The 20119-nt window shown below is 43.0% G+C and overlaps 1 protein-coding gene across 2 annotated transcripts in view; it reads right to left on the reverse strand.

Moving 5' to 3' along the window:
• Positions 1–15318, reverse strand: part of cep89 (centrosomal protein 89) — a 21784-nt gene extending 6466 nt beyond the window's left edge. Inside the window, exons 1-15 of one of the 2 annotated variants that reach the window (XM_022228284.2) lie at positions 15030–15318; positions 14775–14832; positions 12805–12866; positions 9982–10307; positions 8982–9393; positions 7557–7698; positions 6854–6960; positions 5284–5386; positions 4770–5015; positions 3620–3763; positions 2907–3037; positions 2624–2734; positions 2314–2450; positions 1298–1413; positions 154–334 (exon numbers count right to left, since the gene is read on the reverse strand). In XM_022228284.2, the coding sequence (XP_022083976.2) occupies positions 154–334; positions 1298–1413; positions 2314–2450; positions 2624–2734; positions 2907–3037; positions 3620–3763; positions 4770–5015; positions 5284–5386; positions 6854–6960; positions 7557–7698; positions 8982–9393; positions 9982–10307; positions 12805–12843 (2195 nt within the window). In that variant the 5' untranslated portion in view covers positions 12844–12866; positions 14775–14832; positions 15030–15318. The other variant, XM_022228283.2, reaches the window with a different exon arrangement.
• Between the last annotated feature and the right edge of the window lie 4801 nt (positions 15319–20119).

Consider the following 20119-nt stretch of genomic DNA (forward strand, 5'->3'; position numbering starts at 1 on the left):
GTTTTTGTTTAACAGTTTTGTCTTTGTTTCCACAAATACCATGCGCTTCATTTAAAAAACGTTAATGCAATACAACAATTAGTGTTTAGGAATACTGAAATTCAGCCACACTGTGTTACAGGATGAAGTATTTAATATGCTTTTCAAGTGGACCTTTTGTACTCGGCCATCGTGCTCATGTGCTCCTGTATGGGCATCTGGGATTCGGCCTCCACCACCGAGCGGTCGTGCTGCTGCTTGAGGGCGCCGTACCGATGCTTGAGATCCTTCAGCTGGGCCTCCAGGTCTCCCTTCTCCGACTCCTCCATGGCCAGACGCTTGCCGAGTTTGGAGACTAACGAATGCGCGAGGGAAAAAAATTGGCCTGTTTTAGTGGATAACCTGTCAGACGATGCGCTATTGGGTGGAACCTGAAGCTGTACCACTTAAACCACGACGAACATCTTGATCCGTAAAATATTGTTAATGTACCACACTTCCCTGGAATCGCCATGAGCCAATGACTGGTGACTTTTTCCACACACTGGGAGGGATCCATAGTTTGTGAGCTTAGTGGCCTTTAGAAACGTCCTCTTTATGGCCATCCACGAAAATCTGGTAACTTCACCAACTTGTACCAGTGTGTGTGCCGTTACAGATTTCATGGTGTTGTGAAACGACCCCTCACATAATCATCTATAGTGTACCATTAGGAGTACAAATCCCTGACTCATTGCTTGTTGGATTAGCCCAATAAGTGCTGGGGTAAATATCCTTGGAAGAGCCCTTAGGGTTTAATTTCGTGGCAAAGCTGTGCTTGATGAGCATTTAGGGGATAAAATGTTCATGCCCAGTGCCAATAAATAAAGTCCATCGCAAGTCCATCGTAAGCCCATCGCAAGTCCATCACAAGTCCATCGCAAGTCCATCGTAAGTGCATTACAAGTCCATCGCAACCTCAACACAAGTCATCCAGTCTTAAGCCATGTCAGAACCTTTTCAAATGATTAATTAATTCCTTTTGTCATTCCTCAACCTCTTAATACTTATGACGGGCCAGGTGAAAGAGCTTGTGACTGGACTTGTGCAGGGACTTACGATGGGCTTAACTACAGAACCGACGAGTCCACTGGAACACACTTTTGCCATGGGAATGAGTGTGGGGTTGTTGGCCTTCCAGTAATGTCTACAAACAGGAGGGGCTTCAGTATGTTCCAGCACCCACCTCTCTTCAAAACAAAAAGATTTGGGGTGATGTGGCACCCACCTACAGCACCTCTTGTCCCTGCGGACTTGATCAGTCAATGTCTGCATTTACCTTCGAGGGAGTGCGCCCTCTGCGTGTCCTTCTGCTTGCGTTGCAGGATGTCCAGCTGGCTCAGGACAACTTGGTTCTCCTCAAGAACGAGACGTGCATGCTCCTGAATACGATGCCTACGAACAGCAATGCCAAACCAGAAACCTGTTGAATATGTCTGTGTTTGTTCTTACATGGTTCATCTGAGACTGAACTGTCAGCGCAGGCACTCAACTGAATTTCAACTGTAAAATGACAGTTGGTGTGGATGATTTCTGTCACGCAAGTTCTGATTTTAGTTTTTGTTGTGTGCCTCCGTATGATGAGGTTGGTCAGAAAACCAAACCAAGTTAACCCTAGTGAGGCTGTGTCTCAGAGTTACAGAGATGCCAACTTTTCAAAATGGAAAGTGTAATCCTACCTCACTTCCAGTTCCAGTTTCCCGAACGACCCTAATTTATCTGCGCGACCCTAAAAACTTTCATCGGCAAATTAGAAAAACAATAAATTTTTTTTTAAGTCCTGTTGTTTTTTCTTTCTAAACAAACAAATGTCAACAACTTCTTTTCACATCAAAACACTGTTCATTATAGCGTTAATTGGGCCAAACAGATGATTCAACAACGCTGGTTTCTGCCCCTACTCATGCAGCCTGTATGCACCAACTGCGGGATGCCAGCGACACATTTCTGACGTGCGCATTACGAGGCCGGCTCTGTGTTAGCTTACATAGAGTGTATACTTGTACCTTAGAGTCTGGATCGAACAGTCGTAAATGGATTAAACAAATCGTAAAACTTACGCCTAAGTGGTACAAGTTGGAATCTCTGGAGTTATGGCTACAGCCGGAAATAGCACATGCACATATGAAAGACATTGGCTAGCAGCAGCAACCACTTCCCATAGGTTTGTGTGTTACTTCTAGCCACAGCCAGCCCATTTGAACATGGCTGAATAATGTACATGTACTAATTGATCTGCCCTTGAGACACGCACGCTGGAGGTGTCAAAAACAGTGGCACAGACAAAATCTTTACCATTCTCCAGGAGTGACGGACGTTGGCTGTCCGACTTGCTCCAGCTTCAAGTGCAATCGCTGGTTTTCGTGGATGACCTCCTCTGCGGATTTCCGTAGCCGGTTGAGGTCCTCTTGGGTCAAACGCATCATTTCATCCTATGCAAAGCCAAACAGTAAGTTTGTTCCTTAAGGGGCAGTCAAGTGCATGTTTTGGGGGAAAAAGAAATCTTGTCTCTGTTGCACATGCTTACCCTGTGAAACACCACGATGCTATGTTGTTCTAAAGAATGGTAAAAGAAAATTGGAAAGGTGGTAGAGTATCCACAAACCTTTTCCTTGAGTGCATCCTCATAGGCCAAGATGAGAGGAGACAAGTACTTTGTGTCGGTCAGCCAGCGAGGAGTTCTGCCTCGGGACGGCAAACCAGGAGGGTCACCCTTCTGCCAACGGAGCCGACAAAACAAATCAGTCAAACAAAGACAACATGTTTGAAAACAATCAATCCAAGGAAAACAATCTTCAATGCAACAAGTATCTTTGATTTTCATCAGCTACATTCAGCGGCAGCTTATTCCACGCTCATGCTGACCAGCAAGCAGGTTGTCTGCCTACCTGTGGAGGGGAGTGCTTGGCCTGGTACCTGCTGAGTTGAATGTTGAGTTTGTGGATGACCATCTTCAGCTGCTCATTCTCTGCTACCACCTCCTCTGCTTGCTGCCTCAGCAACACCTGCTGTGAATGGTCTGGAGAGAAAGGCAGTGTTTGGGGGACAGGGGTAAGTTCCATCAACGACCACTAATTAACTAGTGATTGGTTCATGACGTACCTAGCGCATGGGCAGTGAAGTTGAAGTGGCAAACGACCCTAGTCAACCGTTGTCAGGTCGTTTGGCAGAAGGGGAGAAAAGGTGGTCGCAGGAAGGGCACAATAGCCATTGAAAATCAAAGTGAAAATGGTCGTTTACCAGTGACATACTGTTTTTCCGCCATTTTCCTCGCAACTGGTCCTCTCTGTACTGTGCTATTAAAACGATTTATGGCAACCAACGACGCGACAGGTTGCAACCTCGATAAGGCTTGTCGTGAAAAGTCAACTAGACTGGTCCAACCATCATTGACTAGCATGCGTTCAATCAGAGTAAGTGGAACTATGGTTAACTATGGTTCCTGATCGAACTTGCCCCAGGTTGTACACGTATCGAGCAACTTATTTTTTTTGGCTGGTTTTAATTTCTATCGAGGCAAGGAGCGCAGATGACAATAGAAATGGAGCTGGGAAAGTTAAGTTGAAGACTGGGGAATGAGTTATTTTGATCCCTGACTAACCCTCGTCCTTTATGGACTCGGACAGACTCCTCAGTTTGCTGTTCTCCGAGTGCAGGCGGTCGTTGACCTCCTTGATAGCCTGGTTCTCCAGTCGCAACTTGTCGCAGTGTTGGTGCATCTCGTCCAGTTGCCTCTGCATGTCATCTGCATCCGAGTGAGAATAATGGCCGTAAAAAGGATTCGGGTTGCATGCTCTGAATTCAAATTTAAACACCTGTTGATGAGAGGATCAGGTCAGCAGCCTAACTGCACGTGATTTCTTCCTTGAAACAGGCTGCTGGTGGAAGCTCAACAACACAGCCATTGCCTTGGTGTAAAATGTAAAACGCAAGGCGATGCCCGGAAACCCAATGTCATTTGTTTCTCACCAGGTAGTTTTTGCAACATAACCATCCGTAAAAAATGACAAGTCCCTATAATGTCACAGTGCAATACTCAGGTGCAGAATGGGGGGGGGTTGGGTCAAAATCTCCAGGAGGACCCCCCTCCCTGGAAAAATTCTTGGATCCACCCCTGATACCAGTTCGTCACATTGACTGCAGTGCCTTGTGGCAATGTGTAACCATCCATATGTACGTTTTAAAGGCACTTTTGAAAGCTTGATTTTATAACATAAAAATGATCATTGTGGACGGGGAATAATTTCACACCGATGCACGGCAACAGAAAATGAGGGCCAAATTTATGAAGCTGCCTGCTCAGCACAGAAACTGCCTAAGCGCAAAAAGTATTTACTTGACAAAAACTGGTTACCTGCCCAACTTTAATCCAATGTTTAATGCCTGTGACTGGTTCTCAGCTGACATGGGAACTTGCTGAGCGATGTTCCCCATGAAGCAGATCCTAGGTGTGAGTGCCTCACTCAATGAGAAATCTTAGGGAAGGTGTTGCCGAGACCACAGCATCTTGTTGAGGTGACAAGTTTTTTTGTTGAGAACCTTTAGACAGGATTGAAGGGGACTTTGGTGTGGTCTCACGACGAGCTATGGGCCCCATAACGACTGCTGATCAACAGGTGTGTGCCTCTAACACCTACAGGCCAAGACTATGCATACGTCCACCACAAGAGGACCACCACATGCGCGAAGCCACTAGCAAATCAGAATACACACGGTACCCTTCTCCTCGATGATGAATATGCACCACCTACCGTTGATGGACGCCAGTCTCTGGATTCCAGTCCTCAGTTGTTCTGAGTCCCCCGCGACCTCCCTGGCCCCCCTCCGAGGCTGGTGCGGGGGTGGAGACAGGGTCCTGAGGCTCTCCAGCAGCTGCTCTCGCTCCCGCTGGACCATCTCCAGCTCCCTCTCCAGGCGGGAGTTGGTCCGCCTAAGGTACTCCTCCTCCTGGGCTGCGGCATGGCCAAGGGGCTGGCGCTGGATGTGAGAGTAGGCCTCTGTTTATAAAAGAAAACGGGCATGATCACTTATCGCCCGAGACAGTACCCGACATAAAATCATTCACTTCTTAAACCCAAGCTGAGTTTTAAAATGCCTGAAATTTTATCATGAGAATGCAGTGATTGTTATACTCCTGAAGCCAATTGGCATGGTTGTGAAAAATGTCTGCTGCAACCCATGTGACAGCCTCCTGGCCAATAGGAACGGTTAAAATTGTTAAAGCAGATATGTGTCAATGAATGAGAATGCCTTGATATTATCTACCAGATTCGTCTTGGCTTTGGCGTGAGGTGCTTCGCGGGGCTGGAACTGGGGCTTGCGACTGTTGCATGGCACTGACAGAGCTTGCCTCTATCCTCTCGATAATCTGCCATACAAAACAGACAAAGGAGACCCATTTACTTGCAATAATATCAAACAAGAGTTAAAATGGTTCTGAAAATCCTTGTGCTCTAGCACTCAAAATGAGATGTCAAATCTCATGTGGAATGTCAGGGATAGGTCAGTCTATTGTGAACCTTATGCCTGACCATTGAAGCCTTTACCGACTGAATGCTTATCCTAGCCATTGGTTAAAACCTGCGTTTTAACCATGGCATGAACATTCAAATTTTCATACCAGAGGTGGTAGCAAGTCAGTTTTTACAAGTCTAAGTCAATTCACAAGTTATTAGGTTCAGTCACAAGTCAAGTCACAAGTCATCACCAGGCAGGGTAAGTCAAGTCACATGTCATTAGGTTCAGTCACAAGTCAAGTCACAAGTCATCACCAGGCAGGACAAGTCAAATCACAAGTCATTTGGTCTAAACACAAGTCAAGTCACAAGTCTCTTTGTCCAAGTACAAGTCAAGCTGCACATTATTATGTCCAGCTGTAATAAGCAAAAGGAACCAGACGTCAACTTACGAAGTAACGAGTTATGAGTTTCGGACAGCTGCACACCTTTTCTCCAATTATTTTGACAGCGCCTCCGTAATTCCCCTTTTCACTTGTGTTGTAATTACTATTCTTGCAGTTTATCACATGTCGTTTATTGGACTGGTTCATTTAATTTAATAAACGTACTTTGCAGGGTGGAAATAAGAGTTGAGATGAGATATAAAAAAAAGACTTCATTTGCCTGATTACTAATAGTACATGTAGTATACTTACATTTTATTGTTCAATTTATTCTAAAACACTACCAACAGGTTAGGCTAGTTCGTTTACCTAACATGACTGCGTGACTACTAACATGCAATTGACAAAAGCCTACTTCTATTCATGAAAGGTAAGATTCCTTTCATAGTTTTTTCAACCATTACATTATGCAATAGACTTGGTCATTGAAAACTGTAGTTTGTTGCGACAATCTTTTTGAAAATTCCTGAAACCTGATTCAATCATTGAGCCTGAGGTCTATTTTCTGCAGCTGGGTGAAGTAGAAGCCGCGCAAGCCAAAAGCCGTTTTTTATGCACGTAAGGCATAAACTGAATAGCTTAATTAAAAATATATGGACCAGTTGAGTCGTGTCTGACTTGGGTTGATAACAAGTCCTGTTGTGCAAGTCCAAGTCAAGTCACAAGTCACAAAATAGCAACTCGAGTCCAAGTCACATGACTCGAGTCTGCAACTCTGATTCACACACATACATACTGTAAACACCGCCTGCTCAAATTTGAACAGCACTGTGCAGAGGATTTTTGCTGTAAAGACATTTTAGTTGATGATGTGTGAACTCTGACCCCCTTTTGTATCGCTGCAGTGATTTTGACCCTAACAATACACTGCACATGTGGTTCCATCCACCAACAAACAGGTATGGTATGCGCACTCGTGTTGATCAGCTTTACCGGCTCATGAATGAGTGCAGCATCTGTAGTGTCTTCTGGGCCCAGCGGGTGACTCGTCTCACTTCTGACGTCTTCCTCTGTCAACCTGTCGGGGCTAACGCCACTGCCTGGAAGTACAAATTTTATGTGGGTGAACTATCCAACAGAGTATTGCGGAACGGCAATCAAGCAGGACCTAAACAATGCTCCCTTTGCTTAAGTCGGTGGCAAGTTTGGTCAGTAGAGTTCAACAGTGTGAATTCACGACACAGTGTGCCACACAGACTTTGCCATGAATAGGCCATTTCTCAACTTAAGGTCAACTTTCCGCATTTACGACCCTTCAGTTAATCTGCCATCCTCTGATACTGAGAAGCAGCCAGAATCTACCATAGATCACTCAGTATTCTGACTTCAGATAGGAAGCCAACCGGGAAAAATGAAAAATTTAATTGGAACTGTACCAGAAATTTGACAGACACAAGATCCAGAAGTCAAAATGAACTGCCAAGCAATGTGAAACTTAATTTTTGTACTCCATTTTCAAGGGTTAAAGGCTTTAATATTGATAATTTCACACTTTGAAAAGAGATATTAAAAACAATACAGTTCCACCATTTTCCAGTGTTCTTTCTGTGAACTGAATCATTTTATAGCAAAAACATGTTTTTTCTTTAACTAGAAGATTTAGGCTATGCACTGAAAATAGAGAATAAAGTAATACCTTTCGTCTTGTCCTTTTTCTTGCCCTTCCGTTTCCAGGGTGGGGGTGGTGTGATGAGATCTGAGAAGTCGTCCTCTTGGGGGCTGGTGACCATGGTGAGGCTGCTGCTCTCTGAAAGGTCAGTTTCCCGGCATTGTACCGGCTGTGTAGTTATGACATTGTATTAAATGCATTGAAAGGTTTGAAATACGAGTTTCAATATTAAAATAAAAACCAACTTTTAAATGATGAAATATCTGCATTTAATATGTGGGCATTATGTAACCACTGCACAGTGGTTTAAAACCTTACCTGACCCAGACATCAGTGAATACTATGAAATTGGTTTCACTCACATCAATTAAAACAATTTAGCAAGTCTTTATAACTTATTTAAAGTCCTCACAGATTTTCAATTTGGCTACAGAAAGACATTTCTGCAATGGATGCATTGGCAAAAGGGCATTATTGTTGATCTCCATGAATGACGGCGCCCTCTACTGACAGTTATTTCTGGAAAGGGCACTCACGCACCCTGAGGATACCGCAGTGTTTAAAAAATTCTGAGATCATTTTAAAGAGATGATCACCTCACTTTGATGAATTGCGTGACTTTTCCGCCCAATTATATTTGTACCCAATCAATCAGTCAACAAATTTATGAATAAACTAGACATTTTTTCCCAAGCCATTTATGGCTGATTTTAAAAAGGCATCAACATACGTCGATGTGTATTTTACTTGTTTAGTACTTTCCATAGTAAAAAAAAACACGAATTTCTGCACTTTATTCAATATTTTTCGAGAGCAAAATTACATCAGCTGAAAGAGTGTCTAACAAGCTACAAAATAATGCAAAGGTTTCTCTCTGAAGATATAATTTTGTTTATGAAAAGCAGGGTTTTTTGTTGACATTTTTTCAACAATTATAAGTCTATCTTTCTTCAAGAAAAGCTTAAGGTGCGTACTTCAGTGGAATATACGGTAAAAGTATTAAAAAACAAACTAATTTTTGGTGAACGTTATCTCATTAGATACTACTTAATTGATTAAAAGCATAATATTGAGGGGAAAAAATTATGAAATGTCTGGGTCTTAAACCACAGTGCACTGCTGCCAACCTGGTGTCTTTTTTACCTTGCAAGGAGAAAACGTAACATTTGCTGTGACTTCATTCTTCCACAACAACTGGCCTCATCAATGAGGAATGGAAGTTAAAGCATGCCTCACCAACGTAGGAAACAGTTTTGGAAATGAAAGCCATGGATCATTTTGAGTGAGGAGGAGGTATTACGAACCCTTTATGTCAAGTTGTTAAACTTCCCCACATCACAGTGACCTTGTTATGGTTAAATTTCCACTCTGAAGTAAAATCAGCATCAGACTGCGCAGTATCTGCATAGCCATTTGTATACATCTCAATGAAACATGAACTACCCGTCTCACTTGTTTATTGTGCTTCTTAGCCTTGGCGTACAGGGCCTCAACATGGTCAGCCCCAGTCGATGTCATCCCATCTTTACGTTGCCTGCCTTTTGACCTCTTTGCCTTCCCTTCTGATGGGGATGGGTCACGCCTACCAGCAACCACCCGAGGCTCCGCCTCCTCCTCCTCTTGTTCCTTCTCCAGGGTGTGATAAAGCCTCTGCTGCGGGGAGGGCCTGCGTAGCCCTGGGGAACTCCCTCTGGGAGGGGTATCCTGTTGGGGGTGGAAATCTTGCTTTCCATCATCCTCGTCCTCGTCCTCACTGCCGAGCACAGAATCCGACTGGCTATCAACAGGAGTGGCTAATTTGGCACGGTTGCTGATGGTGCCCCTCTTTTGACGATCAGCTTTGGCAAGAGGTATGGTCGTGTACCTGTTGACATATGGCATGAATTTGTTACTGAGATTTAAGATGAGATTTCTTCAGGATATGTGTTTGAAATTCACAAAGTTTACTTTACCAGCATCTACAAATTTCGATTTCCAAGTTCTACGGAAATGCTTCTCAAAAGTTTAATTAAAAAAATGCTTAATACATTGATTACATACATCCCCACACATTTTGAATATAAGCCATGCCAAGGTTACTGTCTACAAGGCATAATGCATTGTGGGTGCATATTTAAGTTTCTTTTAAAACTTTCATCCAAATCAGTCGGTCATCTTGATAATAAATCCGTCATTTACATTGTACACAATGATCCATGTTTGCTATAACATATCAAGGCATCAATGAGAGATGCATGCCTCGCTCAAGGTGTCACATCCCTCCACACAAACAAAGTGGTCGTTTGTGTCTGCCTTATTTTATTGTTTATTGGTTAACAATATTGATGTCACCATCAACAAAAAAGGCCAGGTAGTGCCCCTTTGAAGAGCATTCCCTCGTGGTACATACACAATTTTGAATGAGAGACCCAAAAGAATTAAGTTATGCCGAACAGGGATGGATAATCCTCACCCTGCTTCATCGTAGTCCTCCTGGTCTTCCTCTCCACTGTCCTCGTAGTCGTACATGCTGCTCCTCGCCATGCTGTTCTCCATGCTGGCGTTCATCCCGTCCTGGTGATGGTGTGCCATGGGCCACGTGGATGCACCCTCCCCGGTGCTCCGTAGGGTCCCGCTGTCTGGAGGGGTGCCTATCACCCGGCCCACCAGAGATGCATTCAGGAGGGCAGTGGACAGGGCAGATGGAGGCCGTTCTTCTGGAGGCTCGGATGGGGGTTCTGGGGATCGAGGCACGGCTGCGAACATTGCCCTCGGAAACAGAGCCGACCCTATATGGGACTGTTAGAAATGACACCAATATCAAAGGTGACTTTCCTTCTTGCCTGGGTTATATCCCAGATTAATGCTACGTATATATGTCGCACCTTACACGGCACGTACACGTACACATTTGCACATAGACAAATGAAGTGACCTTGGTAGTCCTATCACTGGTCATTTGCAATGACCCCTGAACTACTGTTTTTAAATGCGCATATAGTATCAGCTTCGGTATACTGGTGTTCCTTTTATTACTTCACTTCAAGCAATGACGACAGTATCTGATGGTTAGTATGAATAATTACCTCGGTAGGATCAAAGTAAATCACAGTTCTCTAGTTTATAGCCACTGCTCCGTGACTGTTACAAGTCATCTGTACAAAACTCAACTCAGTTTTTTCTGCCATTTCAGAAGGCAATGGAGAACGTCTAGTGAAATGTCGCTGGATTTAGCCATACATTCATTTTAAATTTTAAGACCAGCCTCTAGCTCAGGTTGGACGTCATCTACATTGCAATGCGACTAACGTCCAAGGTATAAAAGTTCTCCTACAATGAGAGTTTTTTGTCAATGTTTTTTCTCACATTTTCACCTGGCAAAGACAGCTCAAATGTCGTTCACAAGTGCCATGTATCCCGAATTCCACAGATGCTGTGTTGAAATTACTAAATATGCCCGCAAACAGAGTATTTTGCAGAAACTATTGCAAAACTCCAAGCTTTCCGTCCTTTCCTCCTTTTGTTTATTTTAAATGTCTTCCTTTTATTGGTAAATTTGTGATGTACATGTACACATGTATTTATTTCAACTTTTGCCATATACATGTACATGTACTGTATGCAAGTTTGGATGGGGTAAGAGTTCCATACACAGACATCACTAATTTTCCCAAATTAACTTAGCAGTGAAAGTGTTGAAGCAGTTACTTCGAAAACACTTTGAATTTTTCAGACCAGTCTCATAGAGTTTGTGCAGAAGGTGTCTTGTGGTGTCCCGAAATGGAACTCTTTCCCTAGGTCTAAGAAAAATGAAAAATGTATTACTGTAAGAACTGAGTCTGAGGAAACTGTTCATAATTATGTTCATTTTCAAAAGCCTGCTGATCTGGCACAAAACTTTTCATTGTCCTGAAGAAATTTTTAGCTATGAAATTTAAAATTAAATGAGTTTACACATCATGTACACGTCACAGACTTACATGTATATTAAAAAGCTGGACTTGCAATGCCTTTGTATGAAATAGAAGCCAACCAGTGGCCATTTTACCGAGCTGAATGCAAATGCGTGGGTTGGCTCGCTTCTATTGATAGCAGGGAGAACAAAGGCGGGCATTGCCAGGCAAGCTTTGAATTCGGCTCAGTAAAATGGCCGCTAGTGGATTCAATGATCTCTACAAGCTGATTATGGACATTGCGAGTCCAGATTTTTTTACATACGTCCGTGGTACACGTACACCAAAACTTTCTGCCTGTCTTTTGGGGGTTAATTACCATCAGCACCCTGTTCTTATAAAGGAAACAAAGTCCACTTTTTCAAACTAATATTTTGACCTTAAGGAACATTCAATTCATTCAATTTCATTATTCAATCCTGATAGGCCTAGTTTAGGTAAATTTTGACAATATTTATGCAAGAAAACTTCTAATTTCTAACCCGGGTTTGGCAAAAGACAACAACTTAGTCGAATGATGCCATTTTGTTTTCATCTGGTTACACGACTCAGGCTTTTTGGATGCATCAAAACAAATCTCCATTCAGGTCAAGGAACCAGACTACATTCGCTTATCTGTCGTTCACAGCTCTCTTCGGGGTAGTCATGCACACTGCCATGACTGCCGTTTTACCCCAAAATTTCTCTCAAAACCAAAAGCCCTGATCTCTTTTCTTTCTGATATGAAAGAGGACATCACCAACAACTTGTTTAGACAATTTATTTCGAAAAAGTAGAATTTGTTGTTATATTAGGATAGGAACAGGGTGCTAAAGGTCATGAACCCCGTCTTTCAAATACAAATAGGTCTAGAACTACCTTTGGTGCACTTGTCACTATTGTCAGCCAGGACAAAACCGAGGAGCTCCATGGACAAAACAAGCAAAGACAGTACAGTACTCAGTAGGCCCTGGCCCATGCACTCACTTTAATTTTTAAAAATAAAATTTTCTGTTCGCTACCGCGCCCGCATTGCTGAGCCTAAATATTTTAGGCTGGCAACGCTTCGTCAATAATGATCCACCTGGTCACTATCAAACTGCATTGGCCAAACAAATATCTGCAGATGTAGGCCTCAGGTAAAAAAATACAACCCGAAAATCTGTCTAGCATGACTAAAGGGGAGCGACCGAATTGGCATGGCAACGTTTACACACACGGGGCAACAGTTTGTCGAGTCGTCAGGTCGTCATGCCCAGCACAGAAGCCGAAACTCGTCATTATCTCCCCATCAATTCCCCTTACAATAGACCCAAAGTACAGACAGGATACTTCCTTGCTATACGAAATGGCTATTTCCTTACCATTGGCTTCTTACTTTTCCCCTTTCGACGAGACTTCATCACTGTTTTCTTCTTGTTCTTCCCTGCCATTTTGGAAAGAGAACGAGATACGCTACATGTAAATGTAACTACGCATGCGCAGTGCTCGCATTACTTAGGGTGCAGCGTCCAAATTTAATAAGTATGCAGTCTCCGCCAGGCGGAAGCGCATAAAAAGTACCCCTTGCAGATTCTTTCAAAAAGAGGGGTCTATTTGGGTCAAGAAATTATGAGGATGTGTCAGTATGGCCCAGGATCATCTCTTTAGATTCAGGGTCACCCATCTGGGGGCAAAGCAGACAAAAATGTGATTGAAAATTTGTCAGGCATGTCAGGAGCCCGCGGTGCGGGATGTCATTTTAAAATGGCGGCTGATAAGACTTGGAACATTCTCTTTTTGGGGGGTGAGTTTGTTTTGGGTGGATAATTTAAAAATTCATTGGTTAACCTACTAAAAATTGAAAATCAAGTGAACTATGAAGGACCAAACAACAATTTTTTTTTTGAGAGAGAGGCTTCATGGACTTCAGTTGCCTGCCATGGGGATCATATGGCTCCAAACGTTGTTGATTTTACACTACATGTATTTTCAATGGAACTCGAATTGGTTCATAGTGCACCCTTTAGGTATGTCAGGCTTTCTCTCTGGACAGCCAGCTGGCCCCACCACAGACGTAATATTATACACATATGGACTGGCAATGAGGTCACTAGTGCACGTTATGTCCCACGTAAATAGAACTCTCCTTGGTCACTCAGGCCCGAGGGGGCATGAGTGTTCAGAAGTGACCTAATTTGACCAGTCCATATGTTTTAGCGACACCTCATACCAGAAAAGTATTCTTTCAGGCTTTTAGTAGTTTCAATTCAACTTTCAATAGCACTTCAAAAATTGCCAAAAATTTGAAGGTTCATTTTATTTTTCAGAAAAAAAGATCTTCCGGGCCTACCTCCAGAGGGCGCAATAACCAATCAAAAACTTTCAAGTGACCAGGCAGCGTAATTTTTTTCCCCAAGGACTCAGTAATGGGAGACTTTTGGCGATATCAAAAGTCTGCCATAGTAAAATTATCAAGACCTCCGCGCATGCGTGTGAGAGATTCGGACGTCGTACGAACTGTACATAACGTACGTACGTAGTGGCGGGTTTTTGTTTACACTGCCAGATGTTTGTGAACAAAACGCTAATCAGTGGAAGAATGCTTCGATCTTTTGGATTTTTGTCGAAAATATTCAATAACAGTCACTCCGCAGTGCACGCAAAAACCTGATAATTTCATTGCACGACAATCGATTACTGCTCAAAGGTTACAGCAGTGATCATTAGGATCAAACGCTTGCAACTGATGGTCGTGTCCCATTGTGGAGTCGAGTACAAAATTCAGTGAAGGTCGAGTATTAGCCTTCGCCTGCTTTTTGTCGCTTTATAAACGGCATGTATTCTAAGCGGGTTTCTCCGGAACAATATTGTTTGTACTGAAAACTACATGCACCGAAAAAGGGGGAAAGCGAAGATCTTTATAGAATTTTATAATTTTTTTTAGAATAGGGATTTTCTTTCACAAGGCACGAGGAGGATGCTGTTTTTTATGCCGCAGTGTGCAGAATGTTTGGCAAGACTAACTCGATCCGATCCTCTGTCAGGCATGTACGGAAGGACTGTCATTTACATTTTACAAGTAGGTTTATGACATTCCTGAAGCCCCTCCCCTCAAAACTTTGAAATTATGGAGAATATTACTACAATGACAGGGGCCAAAGAGTAATTATTCCAATTGTGGTCCTACACTCTGTTACAAAGAAGTAAAATAAATCCAGCAGGCAATTCAAAATTAATACAAAGCAAGACAACAATATTTTCCAATTTAAAAATAGTTTACAAAGCATGAGTTCAGTATTGCATTGAACCATAATTCCCTGCTACCTGGAACAAAAAAGATAAACTACTCAACTTATTCATCGGGCAGTCGCACATCCAGTCAGCCAGGCAGTCGCACATCCAGTCAGTATCTGCAGAAAAACAAAAAAAGACTGAAGTGCAAGGATCGGCACATCTTACTGTATTAGTAATGACGGCAAGTTTCCGATTTCCCATTGGGACCCTAAAAGCTGCAACACATTCTAAGAATGAATATATCTGTAACACGTTCAAGGAAAGGTGAAATGTTTTTCTTAACACCTCAACCGCACTGAGTATCCATACATACATCCACGAGCCTCGAACATCACGACCAACAGCATGCAGGTTAAAAATCACGGCTTCTGAGTATGTTGAGCGCTGTTTTGTTTCAAATCCAATGGCACTTTCAGCTACTTGGGCTATTCGGGCCAACGTTTATCAGCACCCCGTTACAGAGTTATAGGAATAAGGAGCCGTTTTAGAGGAAACCTCAGTATCAGGAAAAAACCTGGCGAAAACCTGACAGAGCGAGTATGGACTGGAAACCAAATGCACGGAAAGCCTGGTTAGCTAGCTTGCATTAAGAGACACGCAGTTTTAACACAATGCACGGCAGGCCTGTGGGCAACCACCCTTTTCAACGTGTTAATGCGGATACTTCAAATTTCGCGCATTGTGTGCCGATCGACGACCACGTGATACTCAACAAAAAGACTACCTCGGTGAATGGGAGTTACACACAATGTGAGAATGGAGATGTTGCGTAACACTCGGTGGGCCACATTTCTGCCATCCTCTTAACGTTTTGGCGGCAGCTTTGGAAATGGTTACGCAAATATTTTGCAAATTAGTTTGGCCATTTAGAGCAAAAGGGATGCATTGTGGCCTGGTCAATTCTTCGATGGGTGGCTTTTCTCGAACGAAGGCAGGGTGGGTAAGCCCCCGAGAATGATTAACTCTCCTGGCCTATACATAAAAAGAAAATGATTGTCTCGTCGTAAGTGTGAGAGCACCGTATGTTTTATCTAAGGTATGAAAAGTTTTTTGGCAGATAGTGAAGCGGAAAGTGCTGTAAAAGCTCAGAGCTGGGTAGTTTGTTTTAGGCCACTCGTAGTCGCCGTGTCACTCTATTCATTAAAACATTAAGAAGGAAAAGAAATACGACATCCCGAGGATAGGCTTAGTTAAGTGCATCACCTTCAACCTAACAATTTCTAAGATACAAATTGGCGGTTTACTTTTGGACTGCGAGTTATATACGAGAGATGCGATGCCTCGGAGTTAGTCTCCGATCTGCTCAACCTCCCGTGGGGGGGGGGGGGTTCCAGAGCAAATTTTCTCCCGTAGCAAAGCTGTTGCATGTTTATTTTTTTCATTGTTTTCTTTTGTTCTCCCTTTTTCCCTTCCTGGGGTACGGACAGTTGTTACGGAGGGAAGCATTTGGTTTCGACATTTACCGGACAGACGTACGTTTATGGTTGGCTATTTTGTCTAGTCTGCAAAAAATTGTTATTTATGGTAGAGTAATAAGGAAGACCCGGGTGATGTGACTGCAGCCTTCTTGGAATCAAACATGGGGAAGTGTTCCAGTATTTCATATAATTTGTTCTTCGGGGCTGTGATGGTATATGCTGCTATTGAAAGCTCCGGTAGCCTCACGTATTACCATCTTTCTTCGGGGGATTAGCAATTTCAGATAAAAATGTGGAGTCGTCTCTTAATCAAAATTCCCACCCCCTCCCCTTGGGCGCACTAGGATACGCAGTACGGGTGGCCTTGTTGCTGAAAGTGGAGACGATCCTATCAATGTTGATGTCTTAGATCTTAAAATGACGGCTTCACCACATAGCAGAGAATAAAACCTAATTTCGTTGACATCCAAGTTCTCGTTCAAAGCTTCAGTACGCGTTACGTTTTGCATATCCCCATGCAAACTTTCAGCCCAAATAATACAAGTGGTCCTACCGTAGCGATATGCTTAGTTTTTTAGGCCGCTAACTTTCATCTTTGGGATGACATGAAAATACTACATTAAACCGGGAATTTAAACGTGACGCTTGCTGAATGCCTTTTTCCTCAATAAAACTTATCGGTCCTTGAAAAAATTAAAAATGTTATCATTCAATAGAAATATATCGAGGAAAAAGAAATGCAGTGTCTTTTTTTGGGATTTCACTATTCAGGATCGACGCATTCCTGATTTTCTCCACGGGACGAGGCTCTTAATGTACTCCTGCAGTTTCTGTGGGCCGAGAAATTGTTTGTGGGATTCACGGTGTAAGCATGCATGGCACAGAATCAACACCCCAGATTCAAGGGCTCCCATCTGGGGTGAGCAGACAAAAATGTTTTTGAAAATCGTCAGAAGAGCCCGGAAATTCGAGGGGTTTCATTTGAAAAATGCATAAATCTCATCTTCCTTGAAATTTGATTGGTCGCATTCTTAAGTGAAGGTTGACTCCGCTCAGAGTGGCGCTTTGGGCACTGGACTTTCTCAGATTCATTGCTGAAACCATGAACCAACACCTGCATGCTGGTGGTTGAGTGATATACATATATATATATATATAGCCCTTGAATCTGGGGTGTTGATTCTGTGCCATGCATGCTTACACCGTGAATCCCACAAACAATTTCTCGGCCCACAGAAACTGCAGGAGTACATTAAGAGCCTCGTCCCGTGGAGAAAATCAGGAATGCGTCGATCCTGAATAGTGAAATCCCCGGACACTTTCACCAGATCGCACCCTAGTAAAAGTGTTCGGGTAATTACCTTGTCCCCCGAAATTTGTCCCCGTGCAAAGTCGGGCATTGGGTTGACAGATTTCGTGATTGGTCAACGTGTCGCAGACTCTTGGAGGCGTACTTTTGTGAATCGACCGTATCGAATAATGCTGTTGAAAAAAGCACACTTGTCTCAAAAGGTTTTCATAAGTGAATTCTCGCCCCCAAATTAATCACAAACACAATTATTTCCCGCAAAATAATGATTTTACACAGTGATAAAAATAGTCAGCGATCAGTATCACATTTGTACATGCAGAAATCGGAAATCGAAACTTGCCTTGACGCCACCTACAGGCTATCCACTCCAAGCGGGAACAAAAGAGGGCGTGTTTTGAAAGAAATTGACAGTCTTTGTACGAACTCAGTTGAAAAACTTGGTATACCAGCCTGTCTTTCTTTCACCGGTGAGGGTGCACTTTAACTCAGGGCGGGTAGTACAATCCACAGACAAATAAACGCGTAATTTTGAAAAGCATGGGCAAGCAATAGGCAAAACGGTGGATTGCAGCGCGTTCAGTGCGAATTTTGCGTGACGCACTTGGAATGTTTGTATTTATTTACATGTGCTCTCAAAATACGATTTCATTTTTTTCTCTTCAGTACTGCTATCTCTTCTTTTCAAATGTTGCAACCGCATTGTTGCGTACACGATGGGTTCACGTATTTGACGGACACAAAAATCAACACACGTGTGCGTTGCCTTCGGCCGTCAAAATCGTCCCGAGAGCGACCAGTGACGGATGCGTAAGGCTGGGCACAATTGTTGACGCGCATATGGAAAGGCGCCTTTACTTGAACGCTAGCCGTCGTCAAAATCATGCGACTGGCATGCAAATATGACCCCTAGGAGCGCGCCCTACCTCGTGCAAAGGCGCAAGCGTGCACGTTTTATTTCCGTGATCGCTTCACAAAAGTAACAGGTTAGGTAATCTTTAGTAATCCGTAATAACAAATTAATCTACATAATAACGAATTAATAAGCCGTTGTAACGAATTAATCATCCGTAATGAATAACAATTTACTAACATACGGTGGCACCAATGGGCTTTCGTAGATTACAGCAATTACAAGTGGTTGGCAGGCTTCATTTTTTATTGCTACCATTAAGTGTTATCTTAGAGCTGCGTCGGCACTTAGTATACGGCTGAAAAATGGTAGATTGGATATGCATGTACGTGTTGTATGTGGCCAGTTTTGGTTTACATGAGGAATGGAGTTCTAACACATGGTTGAAATGATAATATTTATCATTTTAGTACAAAGAAAGATTTCTTTCTTTTCATGTAACACGAGACACCGAATCTCTTTTAAAAGCCAGATTTTGGCGAGTTTAGTGCCGGCATGGGACATCAAATTCGGTTTGAAATCTTTGGTTGTACCATCGTGAGCAATTTCGCGAGTGGTTATTCGTCAAATGAAAGTGTATGGTAGCCTTTGTTCCACTGGTTGCAATTATATTAAAGCAAACTCTGTTTTCCGAGGAACTTGTGGTATTGTGTGATTTGAATAACTACATACCATAGAGCAAGTTTAGACTCACCTGACGAATTCCTGAAATTGCTATGCGGGTAACTAAGATGCTAATTTGGTATTGGTTCACTGCTTTACAGTTAAATGGTTTTGACAGTGCATTGTGTGTATATAAGAGTGTGTCTCGTACTAATAAAAGGTTGTGGGGGGGGCAGGTTAGTGTAGCGGTTCTTTCCTCGCTTTGCATGCACCAATGAGGCCCGGGTTCCAGTCCCGGATTGGCCCAGGCGCTAGGGGCATTTAGTTTCCAGGCCATACTCGCTCTTGCACATTTTCTCTAGGGACTCCGGTTCCTTCCTGCCTCTAAAACTGGACCTTCTCCCTAACTCCGTAATGTGATGCTGATTAACAAAGTGTATGAATAAACGTACAGTTATTGGCGCCAATAGCCTGAGATGCTGAAAGCCCCATTAAAACAAAACAACAACTAAAAGGTTGTAGAAGTTTGTGCACAGCCATCTTTCGTTTGTTCCGTTCTTTTGGTTGTTATGACTTGCTTCTACGTTACAACAGAACCTAAAGCCAACTATGCTATAATGTGGATCCACTTTAATGATGCTGTGGAACACTGTCATAACAAGGTCTTTGGGACTTCACACTTTCTTTGTTATAATAGTTATTTTTATTAGCAGTAATGGAAAACAACGAAACACAAAGACTTGGGACCTAAGTGTCCTTGTCATAAACACGACCTTATCTTAAAACCCCTCCGCTACGGAAGACTGCTACTACAGCACCTTTCTGTGAGCATTAGTGCATACCACACATACAGTCCAGTCACCGTGCAGCTGCTGGTTTAACGGAGCCTGCTGCTGGACAAAGCCGTCCATTCACGGCATGTTACTTACAGCTCAGCAAGCGCGGTCAAAATAATCCTGCCATGAAGGGGTTAACCTGATCATTGCCTCATAAAATATCTTCTTGTATGAGCTATAGAGACGTGTCACTTTACAGTACAGGCTTACAGGTGTGGCTAGCACAATCATGGAGAAATAAAACATTTCTCCATGGTACAATCGAACCCGAATAAGAGCACTGTTTAAGTCGGGGGCGGATCTAGCATTCAAGTAAAAGGGGGG

This window comes from Acanthaster planci, linkage group LG06 (assembly GCF_054643075.1).
Source record: "Acanthaster planci isolate LZ-2023a linkage group LG06, COTS_SCS, whole genome shotgun sequence".
NCBI classification, from domain to species: domain Eukaryota; kingdom Metazoa; phylum Echinodermata; class Asteroidea; order Valvatida; family Acanthasteridae; genus Acanthaster; species Acanthaster planci.